The sequence below is a fragment of the Pan troglodytes genome, chromosome 3, assembly GCF_028858775.2.
Source record: "Pan troglodytes isolate AG18354 chromosome 3, NHGRI_mPanTro3-v2.0_pri, whole genome shotgun sequence".
Lineage (NCBI taxonomy): Eukaryota > Metazoa > Chordata > Mammalia > Primates > Hominidae > Pan > Pan troglodytes.
The window spans coordinates 184,937,475-184,960,152 of record NC_072401.2 but is presented as its reverse complement, the minus strand read 5'-3'; the positions used below and the strand labels follow the sequence as shown (position 1 = coordinate 184,960,152).

The following is a 22,678-nucleotide window of genomic DNA, read 5'->3' as shown; positions in this document are numbered from 1 at the left end:
TTTAAGGTCCCTTTTATTCCTAGTTTGCTGGGAGTTATTTTTAGCATGAGCAGGTGTTGATGTGATTCATTACAATAATTGATTTTGAATGTTAAATCAGCCTTGCACACCTGGGATAAATCTCCCTTGGTCATGGTATATAATTCTTTTTCTATATAGTTGGATATGATCTGCTAATATTTTGTTAAAGATTTCTGCATCTATGTTCACAAGAGATATGGGGCTGTAGTTTCCTTGTCTTTGCCTGGTTTTGGTATTAGGATAATGCTGGCCTCACAGAATAAGTTGGGAAGCATTCTCTTTGTTTCTGTTCTCCAAAAGAGATTGCAGAGAGTTGATAAAGTTTTTTTCCTTAATTGTTCGGTAGAGGCCAGGCACTGTGACAGACTCAGTGGCTGTCCTCCAAAATCCTACAAATTTTGATTGTTTTTCATTTAGTTCAAAATATCTTTTAATTTTTCTTAAGATTTCTCCTTTGACCCATCTGTTATTTAGAAGTGTGCAGTTTAATCTCCAAGTATTTTGGAATTTTCCAGCTATGTTTGTTACTGATTTCTAGTTTAATTCCACTGTGGTAAAAGCAGACAGTGTAAATATGTATCTTATGGCCTGGACTGTGGTCTATATCTTGGTGAATGTTCCAATTGAGCTTAAGCAGAGTGTGCCGTCTGTTGTCATTAAATGAAGTACTCTATAGATGTCAATTATATCCAGTTAAGTAATAGTGCCATTGAGTTCAACTATGTCTGCTGATTTTCTGCCTGCTGGGTCTGTTTATTTCTGACAGAGGATAATAATGAATGCATCCACTTCTCCTTGTAGTTTTTTTTTTTTTTTTTTTTGCCTCATATATAGTTGGTGTTGTTAGTCACATAGATGTTTAAGAATTGTTATCCTGGTCGGGCACAGTGGCTCATGCCTGTAATCCCAGCACTTTGGGAGGCCAAGGCAGGCGGATCACCAGAGGTCAGGAGATCGAGACCTGCCTGGCCAACATGGCAAAACCCCGTCTCTACTAAAAATACAAAAATTAACTGGGTGTGGTGGCATGCGCCTATAATCCCAGCTACTCAGGAGGCTGAGGTAAGAGAATCACTTGAACCTGGGAGCCTGGGTGACAGAGCGAGACTCCATCTCCAAAAAAAAAATTGTTACCCCTTCTTGGATAATCTCTTTATTATTCATTATGTCATACTTTTTTTTTTAAATCCTGGATAACTTTTCTTGCTCTGAAGTCCGCTCCATCTGAAATTAATATAGCTACTCCCACTTTCGTTTGATTAGTATTAGCATTGTCTACTTTTAGTCCATATGTGTTTTGTGTTTAAAGTGGGCTTCCTACATACAAAATACAGCTGGTTCTTTTTTGATCAACTCTGACAAACTGTTTTTTAATTGGTATATTCAGACCACTGATGTTTACAGTGATTAATGAAACAGCTGGAATAATATCTACCAATTTGTTACTGTTTTCTGTTTGCTGCCCTTGTTGTTTGTTCCTATGTTTGTCTTCTACTCTTTCACTGCCTTTTGTGGTTTTAATTGAGGACTTTATATAATGTCAATTTTCTCTCCTTTCTTAGCATGTCACTTATATTTCTCTCTTATTTTTTCTAGTGGTTGCTCTGGAGTTTGTATTATACTATCCAAATCCACTTCCAAATAACATTATACCACATCATGAGTAGTACAAGTACCTTATAATAACAAAATATCCCTCATTCTTCCCTCTTGTCCCTTGCATCATTGCTGCCACTCATTTCACTTATACGTAAGCATATACACATGTGTATGTAACTGAATACACTGTTGCTATCATTACTTAAAATTATTTATGTGATTAAGAATAAGAAAAATTCTTATTTTACCTTGGTTTATTCCTTTTTCAATACTCTTCCTTTGTTTACATAGATCCATGTTGCTAACATATCATTTTCCTTTTCTCTGAAGAACTTTTAACATTTCTTGCTAGGCAGGTCCACTGAGCACAAATGTCCTTAATTTTTGTTTGTCTGAAAAAATATTTATTCTCCTTCACTTTTGAAGAATAATTTTGTGTTTGGGTTGAATTTTGTTGAATTCTAGGTTGGTTTCTTTTTCCTCTTAACAATTTACATTATTGCATCTCACTCTCTTCTTGCTTGTATGATTTCTCAGGAAGAGTCACATATAATACTTGTCTTTGTTCTTCTATAAGGAAGTTTTTTCCCCTCTGGCTTCTTTCAAAATTTTTTAATTTTTAATTTTCTGCAGTTTGGATATGCTTAGGTGTAATGTTCTCTCTGTGTGTGTGTGTATTTATTTTGCTTGGAGTTTTATGAGCTTTCTGGCTCTGTGGTTTAATGTTTGACATTAATTTGGAGAAAGTCTCAGTCATTACTCCTTCAAATATTTCTTCTGTTCCCTTCTCTTTCTTCTGGTATTCCTGTTAAACACATTGTACATCTTCTGTAGTTGTCCCACAGTTCTTGGATGTTCTGTTCCTTTTTTTTTCTCCAGTCTCTTTTCTCTTTGCTATGCAGTTTTGAAAGTTTCTATTGACATATCCTCAAGAGTTCAGATATTCTTTCTTTAGTCATGTCCAGTGTACTAGTGAGCCCATCAAAGTTATTTTTCATGTCTGTTACAGTGTTTTTGATCTCTAGAACTTCTTTTTGATTCTTGCTTAGAATTTCCATCTCTCTCCTTATGATGTCCATCTGTTCTTGCATATTGCCTACTTTTTCCCTTATAGCCCTTTGCATATTAATCACAGTTATTTTAAATTCCTGGTCTCATAAGTCCACCATCCCTGCCATGTGTGAGTCTGGTTCTGATGCTTGTTTTGCCTCTTTAAACTCTGTTTTTTGCCTGTTAGTAGGCCTTATAATTTTTAGTTCAAACCCAGACGTAATATACTAGGTGAAAGATATTCTGGCAAACAGCCTTTAGTTTTGTGGTAAGATGGGGGTAAAGAAGGCAAGTGTTCTACAGCTCTATGAACAGGTTTCAGTCTTTTAGTAGGCCTGTGCTCCTGGGCTACGAGTTTCACAAGTGCTTCTCAGTCTTTCCCCCTCCTTAGGTGGAACAGAATATCTAGGATGGGCTGGAGTTGGGTACTCCCCTTCTTCCACATGGAAGACTAGAGGGGGCTAGAGTTGAGTATTTCCCTTGCCAAAGTCAGTTAAGTTCTGATAATATAGTTTCTCCTGAGGGCAGGCCTTGCTAAAAAGAACAGAATGCTTTTGTGTGTTTCAAATGGCTACTTTTTTCCTCCCTCTGCCAGAATCAGGGCAAGATTTTTCTTCGACATCCATCGTGAGGACCCAGTCAAGCTCCTGGAAGTAAAACTAACAAAAGTGTGGAGAGCCCCCGACTTCTCATGACTGGGTACTCCTGCAGTTTTTAACTCTCAGACTTCTCTGTAGTGAGCCTCCAGCAGTATGTTAATTACAGTTTAGGTTTTCTTACCCCAGTATTGGTTCCTGCAGAGGTCACTGCTCATAGGTTCTTACTCCAGTAAGTTGTGATTCTTTGTTCTGCTTGCCTGTCTCTCCAATTTTGGGGGCAGTAGTTTGCCCTATGACCTCACCTCTCTAACTGATCTAAGAAGAATTGATTTTTCATTTTGTTCAATTTTTTTACTTGCTGTTAGATTGAAGACTTCAAACTCCTTATATGTTGGACCAGAAACCAGAAGCCTGTAGCTTTTAATGATCTCATAACATTCTACTTAGTAGCTACAGCTTAATTATCTAACAAACCCTCTACAATCACCTATTTAAATTATTTCTAGGCTGCGATGTTCACTCAAGTGGGATTTAACATTTAAAAATCTTGGTAAATGAACATGTGGCTATACTAGATTTCGAGATAAATAAATGCAGGCATGTACTATATAGTTTAAAAAAACTCTCCACAATAAGCCTACATCAGTGTATTCATATAACTGTTTATATTACTCCATTATCAGGGAAAAACTAATGTTAATCTGTACTTTGAGTTTTAAAAACACCTAATATTGTAAAATACTGAATAAAGCTTCCCTGATATAAAATCCAAATTTACGTTTATTTATCAGTAAGTATTAAATAGAAAGACAATTCTTTAGCTATGTAAACAAATGGTGAAATAGAAAATAAGGCTTAAATTGTGAATGTGCTACTTGTTACTCCTCCTACACTCATATTAGAAAGTTACGTAATTCACGGTGAGGACTGTCGTCACGGGGTAAAAGGGCCACGATGACTCTGTTCCCCATTTGCTGACCTCCACCCAAGGCACTGACTCCCTCTTGTAGGTATGCTAAGAGGCTGCCTAGTTATTAACTTAGGATATGGGTCAAGGTTTGCCTTGGTGGCTGAGATGTTTACACTGGGCCCAAAAGCTTCAGGAGGGCAAAGGATGAGTCTGTTTAACATAATTCATAAAGGCTCAAGTGCTCAATACAATTTTTGAACCAGTAGTTTATTTCTGACAACTGTCTATATTTGCAGAAGTTACTTGCAACGCTGTCTTACAAAAGGAATTAATTAAATCAAATGGTTGGAGACTTCATTATATAATACACATCCATTTAATGAGGGGGAGTGGTTTCGTCTTAAATCAATCTTGCCAATACATACTCAAAAACAGTTGTTATCTCCATCTGACAGATACACAAATCCTTTTTTTTTTTTTTTTTTGAGATGGAGTCTCGCTCTGTCACCCAGGCTGGAGTGCAGTGGCATGATCTCAGCTCAACCTCCTCACCTCCTGGGCTCAAGCAATTCTCCTGCCTCTGCCTCCAGAATAGCTAGGATTACAGGTGCTTGCCATCATGCCCAGCTAATTTTTACATCTTTAGTAGAAACGGGGTTTCACCACGTTGTCCAGGCTGGTCTTGAACTCCTGACCTCAAGTGATCTACCCGTCTCGGCCTCACACAATGCTGGAATTACAGGCATAAGCCAATGCACCCAGCCTCTATCTGACAGACATACAAATCTAATTTAATTTATTTGTGTCTTGAGGGACAGTGGGGTCTTACAAATATGTGAGTTGGCTTCTGTCAATTTTTTGGAAGGCTGCTTTAAGAGAAGGCATTCTAAGCAAAATCTCTGCTGCGAATACAGGGTAACTTTCCTGTTCACTTTCCCTCCCAATTCTCACTGGGGATGTTGGGGAAACTATGCTAACCAGCAGTGCTTTGAGAAGCTGCCTCGTACTGTACCTGACAGAGAGAGAGAGAGATCGACGTCAACATCGACTCAGGCAAAGGTCTACAGGTGGTGGGTAGCCTGCGCCTGCAATCTAAGCTGATGGATAGTCCCACAATTGCGATGCTTCTAGACTTGAAAAGCCAACTGCTTCTGTTATGACTTAAGCAGTTAGAAACATTAGAAGGAAATAAGACTGGTGCTGGCAAAAAGGGCAATTAAGGACCTTGTCATCCCACGTGCATCCACTGCTTCAGACACTTTTAAGGCCAGGAAATCAAACAAGGTCTTCAGGCTTAAAAGGCTCGACAAAGACAAGATCTTTGACTATGGTTCACAGCCAAACTGATACTATCAGCAATTCTCTTACTAAGAATTTATGCTTTAGGAATACTAGTGTGACCAGAAAGGTGCAAAAATATGCATAAAATGTGTGTTTCCACATTGTTTATAATAGAAATTTTGGGAAATTGTTATTAGAATAATTAAATAACTGCGATAGAGCTATACAAATGAATGCATTAAAATAATGAGTTACAGTAACATTTACTAATATGGAAAGCTGTTCATCACATACTATTAGAATTAAGTGAGGGAAAGAAGCAAATTTCAGAACAATCTATCTTTATGACCCCATTTTTGTACAACTCTTTCAAATAACACTAACACACACACGTTGCATAAAAAAATAGCTGGAAGGACATACACCAAATTGTCAACAGTGGTAACCTCTGGGAAGCACAATTCCAAGAAGGACTTCTAGTTTTTGCTTTATATAGTTCTGCATCACCTGAATTTGTTATAATAACCATGTGTTACTTAAGCATTTAAAAAAAATTAAAATATTCTCAAAGCAAAAATATCCTAAACTCACTTTAAATCTGCAAATAAAAATACTGTGGCACTTTTAGGAAAGATGAGCTTTTATGAAAACTCTTTATTCAGCAAATACTTATAAAGAATCAATTATACTCACACTACTTTATGGAAAGCTAAATAACCCACAATGGGGCATCCCTAGTACTTTGCTAATCATCATCTACTGCAACAAGTTTTGATTTTTTTTCATCACACAGTGTCTTTTTCCAGGTATTTTTTTTTACTGCCCCCTATTTCCTCTCCCCGGTTTAAAAGGGTTTGTCTATAAAAGCAGCCTATATTTGTTAAGTAAGAGTTCTCTCTTGATTACTTTGTAATTGATGAGATAATTTAATTGCCAGCTGGAGCTTGTGAATTTATGTGATTCAAATACAAGGGTGACAAATGTGATATTTTAGTTACTTTGTGAAGTCCTATCTTTAGTAAATGGGTAATTTTTCATTAGGTCCCAGATAAGGAACTGTTGACTTAGTACACACTGAGAAATGACTTCTATCTTGCTATGGTATGTCAAATTACTAAATTAGTAAATATACTAAAAATTTTGCTGCTATTCAAATTCTTCATGAAATACCATAAGAAAAAAATCACTCTTAAAACAGACATCTGTTGACTGATTTAACAAGGGATATATCAGGAAAAGTCAGGGAAGGAAATGAATCATGCATAGGTAAGAAAATCTAACCCACTTTTCTTACCTAGAAGTGATTTTATCAGATAGGAAATAAGACAGGTTCGCAGGATCCTGTTCCGTCTTTGCCACCTTCCACAGGAATAGAACGCAGAGGATCCTATCCCTCGCAGAGAAGTCTTTTGGCAGTCCCTCTAAGTAGTGTAATGGCTGCTGATGTTTTCAACTTCTAGCATTTCTATGGTGACTACAAAATTACTTTGAAACTTGGCTTTGTTTTACAAAAAAAAAAAAAGCTGACCAGGGAACACCGGAAGATATTTCCTTCCCTGCTGAGTAAGAATATACTTTACTGAAGACTGTATTTGTCTCTATGTTTTTATATTTATATCTGTATCTACACCTATATCTTTCTCCACAAATTAGGTGGCAAAACACATAGAATTATTATCAGCTGCTAATAATCAATACCAAACAATTTTGTAGGTAGTTAAACCTCAATGCTGAATACTTTTCTGTAATCATTAAGATTTTGTTGAATGCAGTGTATTAATATCTTTGGCATAATTTTAAAAATAGATCTAACTTTTAAGAGTGTTAACATTTGCATTATTTTAAACTTTACAAAAAGTCTAGCAGTTCTGCAGTCTAGCACCATAAAATTTTGGCATTTTGACAGGGAAACACTCTATGGAAAAAAAAAAAAAAAGAAATTCCTGCTTTGTAAGGACCACGAGGCTCCTCTGGAAGAACCCCAGTCCTCTCTCGGCATGCTTTTCCCTCACCCAACGAATCACGATAAGATGCCTGGCTTACGAGGCCTGGGAGCCACTTGGAATGCTGAGGACTCCAGAAGGGTGTGATTCACCTCCAGTTTACATGATGGGAGCCCAACCTGCAGAGAGGCCCAGTGATTTATTCATAGTTGTGTTAAGAAGCCTAATGGAATAAAAAGCACAATCCAGTCTTAATTTACAGTCCTGAGCTTCTTGCTCTGCTTCCTGAGGGGGTTTTACAATACACGAGGACACTAAATAAGATTCTCTTTTTTATTCTGAGCTACAAAACAGACTTTGGGCCACAAAGGAGGAAGGTTAAGGAGTGTGACCCTGAGACCTGACAGTTTTCCTTGACAAGGGAGGCAGATCCAGGATCTGCTGCTGGCTTCGATTCATCGCTTTTCTGGGAGCCATATTTTTTATGGCAATTGGCAGGCTCTTTGCTCATCCTTAGGCACTTTATGGTCATCTTGCTGAAAACCTCACAAATCCCCAATACCACAGGGAAATGATGGAGATGAAAGGGCAATGTGTGAGTGTGGCAGAGTTAGAGTGTGTGTGCATGTGTGCAGGTGCTAGTGTACCCATGTGTATGTTAACAAATGACTGTGGAAGTGAGGAGGAAGCAGGTGAGGGAAGTCAGTGGTGATCATGAGTTTCTGTTGCTATAATGAAAGGCACACAATGGAAAGTTTGTTTTTTCACAAAACTGGTTTTTGCAAATTTCACTGGTGAGAAAAGTACACAACTCAAACAGTTTATATATCCACAGAGTTGTTAAAAATAACGATAAAAACCCTCTGCACTAGGGAGAATCAAATCATTTTGAAAGCAGGATAAATGCACCTTGTTTTGTGAGCTTTTTTCACTATTGCTTGATGTGAAACTGCCAGTAGCAGAAGGAAGCAAAGACGGAGGGGCAGTGGGCTTGGCATCTGCTACGGGTTGAATGTTTTTCCCTCCAAAACTCATGCTGAAATTCAATTGCCATTGTAACGGTATTGAGAGGTGGGACCTTTGAGAGGTGAGTAGGCATGAGGGCTCCACCCTCATGTGTGGGTGTAATACCCTAATCAAATAGCTTTTTTGAGAGTGGGATCTCTCTCCTGCCTCCTACCCTCCACCATGGGATGACATAGCAAGAAGGGCCTTGCCAGCTACAGCCTCTGGATCTTGGACTTTCCAGCCTCCTGAACTGTGAGAAATAAATTTTTCTTTATAAATTACCCAGTCTGTGGCATTTTGTTATAGCAGCACAAAATGGACTAAGACAGCATAGTTTCCTACAGTGTGATAAAAAATCTGCTCTGCATAACCTGTGTAAGACTGCACTCTGAGTATCCTGATATGAGAAAGTTCCAGGAATCACATTTCACCTGGGACTTCAGAATTATCAAAGTACTGCATGTACCCTAAAGGTTCAGTTCCTTTAGGCCATGCAGACTTCAATTTCCACTCTCTCTGAATCCTTATTTATACTGAAAGCACATTAGACTTGATCTCAAATAGATCACAAAATTCTGTAACTAGAAGGGATTCTGGTGGCTATCTACTTCAATCCTCTTAATTCATAGGTGAGTATATAAAATCCTATTAGTGCATGGGAAAAACATAAGCTGCAGGTATGGATACTTTTATGGTATTTTATAAGGCTGGTTTGTTTTCATTTACCTATTTTCTGATGGGAAGAAGAAAGAAGTTGTGAGGGAAAGGAATGGGGAAGGGTAATGAGAAAGTGAAGCCACAACAGCATCTAAGATCTGACTCTGACACCACAAGCACTCATGGGTCTCCTGGCCTTGCTGTTATAGTCTCTTTTCACTTGGACCCTAAACAGGGACCTCAGGTGTATACCAATGGCTCTTTCCCTGGGTATCATCAGGCTAGCTAAAGAGTTTTGGCCCTATCTTGGGTATAAAAAGACAGCATTTTGTATATGAGGTTCAACTCCTCTGACAAAGGAGTTTTATACTGAACTGTTAACGGCATCCCCAAGATATTCACAGTAGTGATCTAGAAAAACAATAGCTATGGCATGGAGAAAGCTGAATACAAATTATTAAGACTGTCAGGTTTACCAGCCCTTAAATTTATTTAGATGTATCTTCATGTTTTGTTAAGCTGAAATTTTCTTGGCAAGAACTAGAAAACACACATTCTCATTCTGAATAAGAGACCTCTAACATATCAGTTCAAATCCTCTTGACCTTTCCCAAATGCCCTTGCAGTCATCAACTCTGCAGGGTCTGGTGGACTTCATGAAGGTATAACTAGTGTCTCCCCTTATGTCCCTTCTCTGGCCCCTGCCATGGCCTTTCTGTTGAAGCCAACATGTGCCATGAGATTGTCTGGCAGCCATATGTGCACATGGGTAGAACAATTCTTCCTCATTTCTCCTCTGAGTTATGACTGTGAGATGTGGTTAGCATGGCCTTTGGGTGCTGGTCCCAAGGGAGCAAGCAGGCAGCACACTAGCGGCCATCTCCTCCCTTGTCTCTCTTCAGCTCCCCTGGGCTGCAGCCTCTTAGTGAAGCAGTAGAACAGAAGTGTTTATCCCAGGCCAGGTGCAGTGGCTCACGCCTATAATCCCAGCACTTTGGGAGGCCAAGATGGGCAGATCACCTGAGGTCAGGAGTTCAAGACCAGCCTGGCCAACACAGTGAAACCTCATCTCTACTAAATATAAAAAAATTAGCCGGGAGTGGTGGTGCGCGCCTGTAGTCCCAGCTACTTGGGAGGCTGAGGCAGAAGAACTGCTTGAACCCGGGAGGTGGAGGTTGCAGTGAGCTGAGATTGTGCCATTGCACTTCAGTCTGGGTGACAAGAGTGAAACTCCATGTCAAAAAAAAAAAAAAAAAAGTGTTTATCTCAGGCTTTACCACAATCATAACAGAAAGATCCTTAGGATCTTCTTTCCCTCATTATCTTGGTATGCAAACTAATTTTCAAACCAACTAAGTGCTGGTTCATCAGATAATAAAGATCGCAAATCCTCTAGGCTGGGAGTGGTGGCTCACACCTGCAATTCCAGCACTTTGGGAAGCTGAGGTTGGTGGATCACCTGAGGTCAGGAGTTTGAGACCAGTCTGGCCAACATGGCAAAACCCTGTCTCTACTCAAAATACAAAAATTAGCTGAGTGTGGTGGTGTGCACCTGTAGCCCCAGCTACTCTCCAGCTGAGGCAGGAGAATCTCTTGAACCCGGGAGGCAGAGGCTGCAGTGAGCCGAGATCGTGCCACTGCACCCCAGCCTGGGTAACAGAGCGAAAGAAACACTGTCTCAAAAAACCAAACCAAAGAAAACAAAACCTTTGTACAATTCAACATAGTCAACATGTACAATCTTTTTAATACAGTGTTGGATTCTATTTACTAATATTTTTTAGTCAGGATTCTTGCATCTACACTCATAAATGAAACTGGCCTGGCCTGCGATTTTCCTTTTGATAGTATCTTTATCTAGTGTTGGCATTAACATAAAATTAGTTGTGGAAGTGTTCTCTCTTTTTCTAGTGTCCGGAAGAGTTTGTATAAAATTGAGGTAATTTCTTCTTTGAAAGTGTGGCAGAATTTGTATAAAGCATCCAGAACTTATATTTTCTTTGTGGATAGATTTTTAATCACTGCTTCCATTTTTTTTTTTAAAGAGTTATAGGATTTTCTATCCTTTTTATTCTTTCCAAACATCCATTCTAGTAGATTTTCCTAGACGTATGTCCGAATTGTAGGCATATACTTTTGATAGTATTCAACTGTTTTTTCCTGTCACTCAGGCTAAAGTTCAGTGGGGTGATCATAACTCACTTCAACCTCATACCTCTGGTGATCCTCTTGCCTCAGTCACCGGAATAGCCAAGACTATATAGCTATGTGCCACCATGCTCAGCTAACTTTTTTTTTTTTCCCATGGAGATGGGATCTTGTTGTGTCACTCAGGCTGGTCTCAAACTCTCAGCCTCAAGCTGTCCTCCCACTCTGGCCTCCCAAAGCACTGGAAGTGTGTGTGTGTGTGTGTGTCTGTGTGTGTGTTTGTGTGTATGCATTTATCATTTATTTTTTAATTTTTCATAACTGATTGACAGGGTCTCACTCTGTCACCTAAGCTGGAGTGCAGTGGTGCAATCACAGCTCACTGCAGCCTCTACCTCCTGGGCTAAAGTGACCCTCCCACCTCAGCCTTCCAAGTAATTGGGACCACAGGTGCATGCCACCATGCCTAGTGAATTTTTTTTTTTTAACTTTTTTTGTAGAGACAAGGTCTCCCTATGTTGCCCAGGCTGGTCTCCAACTCCTGGGGTCAAGCGATTCTCCCACCTCAGCTGTAATTATTTTTTAAATCTCAAATATACCTGTAGTTCTGTCCCTCATTAGTTTTATAACATTCTTTATTTGTATATTCTCTTCATTAATTTTGCCAGAGCTTTGTTTTTCCTTTCATTTTTTTCAAAGAACTTTTTGCTCTACTGAGCTTCTCTCTATACAATGGAGATTAGATAGCAGTCAAAAAAAATGAAATGCAATTTATGGATGAACCTTTGCGTTATGATATTAAGTAAAAAAATTTAAGTCCTATAGTTTTAGTAATTATTGATATCTAGAAATTTAGAATTTCATATCATGACACACTAGAAATGAAGAAACAACCAAAGACACAAAGTTCTGTTTGCATCTATAGTTGTAAAACTCCAATTCAGCTTTGGAAGGCTTTGACCCATAACAGTCAAAGACTGCGATGCTTCTCCATGACAGTAAAGTAGGTCAAAGTCAACTAAGAGTTTGAAATTATTGCTAATGTTGAGTTAAAAACTCAAGAGAGTAAAAATGTTGGTTATTGAGATTACAAACTAAGAGCAGGTCATTTCTGCTTGTAATTCAATCTTCCATTTCATAAGACTACCTTCCACCTGCTGTGGCCCTACTCTCCTGCAGGCTCCTGCCCACAGCCCTCCACTGTCTGGAGCCCATCTGGACCTTTACTAATGGAGAGTCCTGGGCCTCTCCCCGCTGTGAAGCTCCACTACCCACTTTAAAAGCCAGTTCAAGTGCCACCTCCTCCATGAAACCTCTCATGACTTCCCCAGGAAGCACTGCTCTCGTAGACCTGGAGTGTCTGGCTCATCTCCTTTATGAAACCAGCACAGTGCCTAATTATCCTGTATTCACTGCTGTGGCAAATGTAAGGCCTAACATTAAACTCCACATTGAGCAAACACCGGTCCTACTGAACGTGAAGGTTTCCTTCTATCGGGTGGGATAAGATAGATACATGTAATACATTTTGTTGCTTAAAGTTTTATTACTGGTGTCAGTTTGATTCTTGAAATTCATTCATTTAGTTTCTGAGTTCCATCAAGGATCAGTAGTTCCAGTCAGCTAGACGATTCACACTTTCCTGACAGTACTATACATGACATGATCAAATAACAACTCTGGGTCAAAAAGAGCAGTTTATATCATAGACAAGATTTTCTGTTAGTTTCAGGAAGTGTCTAATCCATTTTACATTCCCATCCAAAGGGACTGATAGAAAACAATGTTTTGGCATTTGTAGTATTAGTATTTCAGCTATGTGGAAAATTCTATTTGCTACTACATATGGATATGAATACACAATCCTAAACCAAAATATAAATTGTACTCTTGAGAAAGTAAATCAATTTCATATGTATGCAGATTCTTGAAAATTTCAATAGTATTTAGGTGCCAAAATAATGGAAATAGTTTCTTTAAAAATACTGTTTTGTTTTTTTTTGAGATGGAGTCTCACTCCGTCACCCAGGCTGGAATGCAGTGGCACGATCTCGGCTCACTGCAACCTCCACCTCCCACGTTTAAGAAATTCTCTGCCTCAGCCTCCCGAATAGCTGGGATTACAGGGGCACACCACCACGTCCAGCTAATTTTTAAAAATATTTTTAGTAAAGACAAGGTTTCAGCATCTTGGCCAGGCTGGTCTTGAACTCCTGACCTCATGATCCACCCGCCTCGGCCTCCCAGAGTGCTGGGATTACAGGTGTGAGCCACTGCGCCCAGCCAAAAATACTCTATTTTTTAATCAGTGATTTCATCTTTTTTTAGTATAGCTATTTGTAGGGTGAAAGGTAAGGGAGAATGTAATAAGCAAAGTGTAATTTTTCTTTAAGATAAGAATGAAAGTGAAAATTTAGTAGCATTAAAATTAGCAATGTATTTCACAATTGATGTGGTTAACGAACCTTAAAAAGATATCTATAGAAAATCCAAACAAAATGTCCCACTTATGCCAGAATTTATACTGCATTTATTTGTCAAGTCTTACGTTAATTTAGAGAAAAATATGGAGGAGAAATTATGACTACTTCCCACTTCTCCTTTGGGCACACCCTCACCCCCACTGGCCACGCCCTCACCCCACTGGCCACGCCCATCCCCTGCTGCCACACCCACCTTCCCGGCTTCCTTGTTCCTTCAACATTTTTGGTTTGGAAAAAAAAAAAAAAAGGGCCTATAACAGTGGGAAAAATATGTTCCAAGCTGTAGTAAAACATCTAAAGACTTATGCGCAAAACAGAAGTGTAAGTTGGGTACCTTCTACGTGGCATGCTTTAAAAAAAGATGTAAGCCCCTCCGAGATGACAGACCCTGAGCTGCGTACCTGCTTCTCAGCTTGCTTCAGAAGCCTCTGGAACCTCTCGTCCTCCAGCACGCCTGGTGGAAGGTCAGTCTCTCCCTGAGCTTTCAGTTCCTCCAGCTTCTGCCGCAAGTCCCTCAGTGCCTGCAGCTCATCATTGAGGCGGCTCTGCCGGGTCAGAGATGCCTGAAGGTCCAGTTCTAAGTCTAGAGATGTCCGCACTGGGCATTCCTGTGTTGTTCTTCTAAGGACTGACTGGCAAACCGTCTGGATAGTTAGAAACAGAATGACGAACACCCTGGTTATACAGGCAGTGGTTACCCCACTTCCCCTCCTTCCTGGAGCATGATGGATGGTGCTTCCTTGCACCCTAGAAGCCAGGGCCTAAGGGGCAGGAGCAACTCGCTCTGGCCCATGGCAGGTGAGTGGGAGAGACATGCCTTACTTCTGGCAGAAGGCTGTCAAGGCCAGTGTGAGAGGTGCACATTTCTGTCCCCTGCTGGAGGGAGAGCAAAGAACCACAGAGGGAGGCTCCATCAGCCTGGGCCCTGGGTGAGAGCAACATGGAGCAGGGCCTCCTGCCAACCTGCAGTGAACCAGTAGCTAGGCAAGAAATAAACCTTTATTGTTTTATACCACTGAGATTTTTTAAGTTGTTACCATAGTACAGCCTGGCTTACTTAGCCTGACCAATTGATTGCATGAAGCCCGCCTAGTGTAATAAATAAATACATTGCAAGACATTTCTGTTTCCTCCATTTCAGGACACATAACTCCTACCATGTCCATGACAGTCAGCCTGAATACAGCTGGACAGTGTTGCTAAGTTTTGACTATCTCCTCCAATCAGAATGCTTAAACTGAGTTGCCTTCCTTGATTTCCCATTGTGTGCTACTTACTTTCACCACTGAATCACCATGGCTCTTCCCAGGGGCAATCTTAACCTATTCATCAAGCAATAATTATTGAACATATATGAATAAATGTCTGCTGGGGCTGTGCAGGCAAAGTACTAGGAAGAGAAGACACAATCTCTGCCCTTGAAAACTTCGGCTGCAGAATGACATGAGGACTTAAGCGAGAGGAAGCTGTGAGTGAGTGCAGAAGTGCACAGGAAGTCAGGGAAGGGGATGGATCACTCAGGGTCAGGGCACATGCACTTGAGGAAGAGATTTTAAACAAGGCTGGGTGAGAGGTGAGACTCTACCAGCAGAGGGGAACACGGAGGTATTTCTTGCCTAGATTATTGGCAGACAGAATGCAAAATAAGTGATCATTAATAAGAACTGTTACTATTTGATATGAGTGAGGAGGGACTCAAATTTGACAAGTACTCCAGTTTGAAGATCTAAAATAATGGTAGTGCTCATGCCAGATGGCAGGGAGGGGGCCTGTCTGTCCCTATGCTGATTTCAGAGCCTTAGCCCAAGTCAGAATCACTCTTATTGTGTCCTCCTGTTCTTCCTCCACATCCAGTACATACTGCGTGGTCTTCTGTAACATTCTTATTATTAGGTTCCCTTTATTCAACCTGTACCCTCTCCTCTCTACAAATGCATTACACAGTAAGAATCATCTAGACACACATTATCTTTGACTGTATTACTTACTTTTCGGAATCAGAAATCTTTCCTAGCTGTCATGCACACAGAGCCTAAGGACTCCACATACAAGAGTCTGCTGGTAAATGTTTAATAACTGGCTCTCTCTGGGAGAGAAGAAAGCACTGACTTGTAGGGTTGGCCAGTTTCTATGTGGTAAATACTCCTACCATCACCATTTTCAAGCTATGACTGTGATGTCACTGTCACTCCGATTTAACTGGCAAGAGACGAGCACAATTGGCTCTTGTGAGCCAGCGTGAGGAGGGTGCAGCACACCTCTGCCAGTCGGTACCCCTCTAACCTCATCACTCACACACTTGGCGCTTTGTTCTTCTATTCAGATGAACCTTTTACTCATCTTTGCAGATACTTTTGTCCTCATACACCTCTATACCTTGCTTATGCTGTAATTCCTAAAGCAGAATACCATTCTCCACTTGTTCCTATCAAACCATATCTGTCTACTTTTAAAAACCATTTAAAACCATCTCCTACATATGCTTCAGGATTAACCTTTGTCTGTTTCAAGTAGTCCTAACAACTAAGTTTATCAGTAACCTAACCGCTTCTCAACTCCACTCGATTCATAAACACTTTTGGTTAATATTTATCTGAAGAGTGAAACTATCCCCTGAGAGTATGAGCTGCTTAAGAAGGCAGGTGACTTAGAAAGGAGTTGAGAAGACTTTTCATTCAAGATGATAAAAATTTAGGTGCTTTTAAGGCATAAAGTTTGGTAACCTGAAAAATCAACATTTCAGAATTTCCTGAAAATGACGAATGCTGAATAAATGCTAGCACATCTCATCTGCCTTTAGAAAAACAAAATATTCTTTTATGCCTTTCAAGTAACAAGGAAGTTAAACCAGGGGCGCCCACTGCTGCCTGGCCAGGCATCTCTTACTCTGCACATGGCAGAATGAGACCAGAGTGGCCCTGGTGATGACAATGCTTCTGATTTACCTTCCCAGCCATCATGCCTGATCCTCCCGTCCACAGTGCCAAAGCTGCTGGCAGAACCTGACACTCCTCATGCCGTGTGTCCCTGCTCCCGTATCATTTTACGCCACCTACCCACAGCGCCCAGTATCCATCACACCCCCACCCTGCCCCAAAGCTACCATTTTCTTTTGGAAATTGTATTCAAGTGTCGAGACCCCCCACCTGCTGTCAACTGAGCCCTTCTGACTCTCAATCAGATGGGCTAATTCCCTGTCATACCTGGCACAGCTGTGACAGTCCTGTGTGTGTTGTGTCCTCCTCTAGACCATGGACTCCTGAGGGTGTGAGCTTGCCGTCAACAGAGCTCAGCACATGTGGTGCTCTGTAGTCACCGAACCACACATTTTAAGCCAAAATGATCACAGTAAACAAATATTTTCCTTTAGTATTTCAGCTGTTAGCAAGTAAACAGGAATTTCTGAACTACTTGAACAGACCAACCTGTTAATTCATTTATTCTCTTAGACTTATCCTTAAGGCTCATGCAGAGACCCATGACCTCCAGGAAAATGCCACCCGAGCTGCCCACCCACATGAGTTTTAACCTTCTAAAGATATCTGTGTAAGCAAGCTACAAAAACTGTGTGTTCCTCCTTTACCAGAATGTGTGTCCTTCAGAAAAGGTACCAGGTCTTACACCCCTTCCCACAATCGCTCAAGACCTGGACATGGTATGCAGAGTCATCAGAAATGTGTTCTACCATCGTCTGATACCCCTGCAGGCTCAGAAGGCCCCTTCTCCAGAGATACTGAAACTGCATTTCCAGCCTTAACCATCACAGGTTCCACACCAATGATGAATAAATGCCCTCACACCCCCCCATCTCCATAGCGGCCATGGCATCTGCGTCTCTGTGTATCCCAGTGGCTGCATTCAGTAGGCCAAGCGCATGGAGCACTGACATTCATTCTGTAGTTCTGGAGTTTGTGCTGCACAAGTGACAATTCTGGACTGGTCCAGGGACAGTGCGACGTGGCTGAGGGAATACATACCCTTTTGACCCTCAAACTGCGGCGTTCGGTGGAGTTTCTCACAAACAGTGATTTTTTAGCCAGGGTTGAACTGTCACTGTCACTCCGATTTAACTGGCAACAAAAGATTTAAAAAAAAATCACTGCATATCAAACAGAGTGCAAGTGGAAGTTTGGGATTGAGACATTTACCAAGTAAAGCAGGTAGTCATAGTTAAGAGTTTATTTCTTTAAGAAAATCCCCTCAAACAAGTTTTTCCTGTTCTATTTTGTTAAATAACTTCATTTTCCTAAATTACTTATTTATGTTTTTTTTTTTTGAGACAGAGTCTCACTCTGTCACCCAGGCTGGAGTGCAGTGGCGTGATCTCGGCTCATTGCAACCTCTGCCACCTGGGTTCACACAATTCTCCTGCCTCAGCCTCTGTAGTAACTCGGATTACAGGCGCACACCACCATGCCCAGCTAATTTTTCTATTTTTAGTAGGATGGGGTTTCACCATGTTGGCCAGGCTGGCCTCGAACTTCTGACCTCAGGTGTTTCGCTCTCCTCGGGCTCCCAAAGTGTTGGGATTACAGTCATGAGCCACTGTGCCTGCAAATAATCTGAATAGCTGCCTTTTGGTAGTGGCTATTAAAAATCATATGTTTAAGGTACTTATATATTTTTTGAAATAAAATTATCCTTTGTATTTTTAGCTAATACATGATATTTGTTTCTTTAAAGAAAGGTCTGCATGAAGCAGAGCTCAAGGTCAGAGTTGAGACACAGTCTGTGCTATCTAGAATGCTCTCGGCCCAGATAGCCCACACTCACTGTCTCATCTGCTTCAAATCTTTACTGAAATGCAGCCTGCTCTGAATCCTGCGTATCACCCCCAACCCCCTGCACTACTGTTGTCCATAGCATTGATCCCCTTCCAAGATACTTCATAACTTGTTCATCTTATTTACTGCTTGTGGTCTGGCTCGATTCACAGGAATGTAAACTCTACAATGGCAGGGCTCTGGGTCTCTTGTTTCTAGATGAATCCCAAGTATTTAAGAAAATGCTTAAAAGCAGGTGCTTAATAAAAATGTGTTGAACTGAATGAATAAATTTAGAATTTAAAAAGTATTTCTAACCCAGTTTATAATATTATGTCTATCTTACTAGATAAATCAGAAATACTTCTAGAAGTAGAATTTGGCAAACTGATACAAATCTCATAATTTTCTTCATAGAACTATGGATGTGATTCAGTGTTTATAAGCATTATTAAAAGAGGATTTTTGCTCTAAAATGCAATTCACAGTTCTCAGTTCAACAAGACAAACATGGTTTGAAGGACATATGATATAGAACAGAAATATACAGACCACATATATCTCAAAAAACCACTTTATGTTTCTAAATACAGACCGAAGTCCAAATAACGTACAAATACTCAGCACTCAGATCCTTAAACTTCGCTTACTTGCCAAATAAATCACACTGGAACCAAGGAGGCATTAAATTTGATGGAAAAACAAACAAACTAAAAGGGACCATAAGCACGTGATATTCTACATCTGTTTTACAGCATTTCTAGCATTTGTCGTTGTCATGTGGACTCCCAGTGCACAGTCTCTTGTCCTTTGCAGGCCACTCCCTACCAGCAGGGAAGAAGCTGCAGTCCCAGCGCCTCGCCACGAGCACTGCCACCTTACCCTGCAGATGTACTGGTTCCGCTCTCCTGGAGAAAAGGTCTGTGAGCGCACTATCACGCTGCTCCTCACAAACGGATGCTGTCTAGAGCTCAGGCTGCTGCGCTCTTTGGGGCGAACTGCCATATTGTCATTAGCGGCTTCATCAGTGTTTGTCTCTTTGTCAACCTATAAGAGAAGTTAACAATTTGTCAGGAGCTGAAAGATGTGTAAACATTATGCTCCTTTCTTCTAAGAAAGAAAAAATATCTAATGTTACAACAGAGACTCATGGAGCACTATGGCCACTCCTAAGAGAAAGGCTTTGCATTACAGACTATAGTACTTCTGAAGTACTTCTGGGGAGAACTGTTCTTCAGTTTTCTACCAAGAATGGTTTTGTACTAAGTTCTTAGGAAGTTCTGCACAGCAGGCCGTGTGATATCTGTCCAACAAGCACCATAAATAGAGGTGCTGCCTCCAAAGGGTTGAACATAAAAATGAAGGTTTAGATTTAAAGTGATTCTATAAAGAATCCTATTTGGGTACATATCATCATTAAACTTTATTCAACTTTCTGATTACATTGTTTTCCAAATAAATGATAAAGATAATTAAATATAAGAAAATGAAATATACCACAAACTTGTAGGTTTAAATAGAATATGCAATTATACATGTATAAACATAACTGTTGTGAAGCTGAGTTGTATTTTTACTGGATCTTTAGAAATGTAACAAAAATAAAACCTAAGTAAAAATGGAAGTTTCTCAAAATACAAACTCAGTAGGCATAGGCAGATGTCTATTTTTTATCTTATAGGTATAATTTGATTCCAAACCTGCCTCTTGATAAAAGTTTGCTCCTTTGAGAAAGGAAGTTCTCAGGGCATAATATTATTTTCTCAGGAATACAAAATTATAATTTTCTAAACTCTATTACCAATATCCCCAGTGTGTGAGCATCCATGAAGCTTGAAAATATTTTCCCCATATGGGGTTGACAGTCTCAATACATCTCTCACTTAACTAGCAAAGTTACCTGTTTAATAACTTGGTTGGCACTTGTGCCTAAACTAAGTCACCTGTCACTTTTCTAATCAGGGCATCGCCTAACCAAAATGAACTTTAAATGTTTACTTCATGTTTGAAATGGAAATAAAACTTACTACACATACGGAACTTGATACAAGACACCCTGTTGTTCTCCTAGGAATTCAGAAAATATTTTTAATATTCACAGAATATTTATAGATTTAAAGTAACTAGCACTATTTCTCTTCTTGTATATTCTCCAAATATAAGTGGAGAATCTTTTGGGCCCATTTTAAAACGTTAAAGCATTTATGATGCTTCTTAGAGCCTATTCCCACATATGCCTTTCACGATCAGCTTTTGGCACAAAATCCTGACATGGAATTTACACCTAAGGAGACAGACAAGCATCTCCCTAGTCCACATGGTGCCTGTAAGGTGTCAGTTCTAAGACAGCGCAGCGGACTAGTCACCAGTGCTGCTATTCCAGTCGGTGGCTGACTTCTGAGCTCTTTGGCACAGTTGTTTTCTTTCCTGTTCCCGTCTTCATTCATCTCAGGCACACTAGTGCACGAACTTAAATCTTCTGTACAGCTACTGTCCTCTGGCAATTTAACTTCAGCCTCTTTTTCAGCCACAATTTCATCAGAGGCCTCTCTTAGCATTGTTAGCCTATGGTAAAACAAAAACAAAACACTTTTGGTAGGCAGGCATGCTCCATGAACACGCAACCCGGGCATGCTAAGTTGTTATCTGGGAAATAAACAGACTCACACAATGAGCCAAGCCATTTCTTTGGCTGGGGTTTTTAACTAAATGTCTCATAAAAAAAAATCCTCACTTCACCCTCTAGTAACCTGCAGCAAAATCACCATAATGTGGTACTAAAAAGTTAAACTCATGAAATTTAACCTAACTTCTAGATATCAAAATAGACATATTCTGAAAATCACATATAGAGTTTAATGTTAGCATTTAAAAATATTGACACTCACTATAAAATAACTTGGTATTCGTTGTTCATTTATTGTAAAATTAATCATATGACAGTGAATACAGAAACAAGGATTTTAAATCCTCATTTTATTGAGTGTACTCACAGTCGAGCAGGGAGAATCCTACGTTAAGGAAGTTTTTCTTCTGAACTAGCAGAAGGCTCATTTTTAACAAAAGCCCTGGCATGGGCTGAAGTGGCATTATAAGTGGTATAAGTGGTGCTCCAGAATATAAATACAGCTTATATGGAATATATAAAGCAGGAGTACTAGGATGGTTTAGAACATCTCATACTTTGTTGAGTTTCATGTTCTCCGAATGCAGACATTCTTTCCATTGATAACTAAATGTTCAGCTTTAATTTGATTGGTGACATAATGACAAACTGGCACAGACTAGTTAATAAATGTCTGGCCATGAAGTGAACATAAGGGCAACCATTAATGACTACTATGAGTTATAAATTCCTTTGTTTACATATTAAGAGTACTGTTTGGAAATATGTGTGAAACAACTTGTATTTTACATATATGAGAATTACTATTTAAAGATACTATAATGAACCTTATAATCACTCTCGTATTTATTTGTTTTGCAGTGCTGTGATTTTTACTCACTATGAAGGACTTTTTATAAGGACAAAGTATATCTATATCTTTTTACATCACAGTAGAAGCTCTTCCTTCCAAATGTCCATGACTGCGTTATTTATGATATACCATGTCACTCTAAGTTTCTAAAAAGTTTTCTATATACACACATACAAATGCATGCTATATATGTATATGCACATGTATTAACCAAACATAACAGTATAAACAACTATATATTAAAAATTAACTCAAATGATTTCACATATATACTTTTTTTTTTTTTTTTTTTGAGACGGAGTCTCGCTCTGTCGCCCAGGCTGGAGTGCAGTGGCGCGATCTCGGCTCACTGCAAGCTCCGCCTCCCGGGTTCACGCCATTCTCCTGCCTCAGCCTCCCGAGTAGCTGGGACTACAGGCGCCCGCTACCGCGCCCGGCTAATTTTTTGTATTTTTAGTAGAGACGGGGTTTCACCGTGTTAGCCAGGATGGTCTCGATCTCCTGACCTCGTGATCCGCCCGCCTCGGCCTCCCAAAGTGCTGGGATTACAGGCGTGAGCCACCGCGCCCAGCCTACATATATACTTAAAAAGTGAAATATTCACTAAAATTTAAGAGAAACAGTACAATCCAGGAAGGAGAGCTCTTTATATATAAATGAACCTGGACAATAACTGTAATAACTTCCCCCTCTGCCTCCCCTTTTTAAAGGTTTGGGTATGGATACAGGGAAGGACA

At 40.0% G+C, this 22,678-nt stretch overlaps 1 protein-coding gene across 1 annotated transcript in view; it reads right to left on the bottom strand.

Moving 5' to 3' along the window:
- Positions 1-22,678, bottom strand: part of WWC2 (WW and C2 domain containing 2) — a 215,104-nt gene that overhangs the window by 10,796 nt on the left and 181,630 nt on the right. Inside the window, 4 exon segments of the mRNA XM_054683510.2 lie at positions 14,101-14,343; positions 17,677-17,769; positions 19,345-19,509; positions 20,829-21,027. Of these exon segments, the coding sequence (XP_054539485.1) occupies positions 14,101-14,343; positions 17,677-17,769; positions 19,345-19,509; positions 20,829-21,027 (700 nt within the window).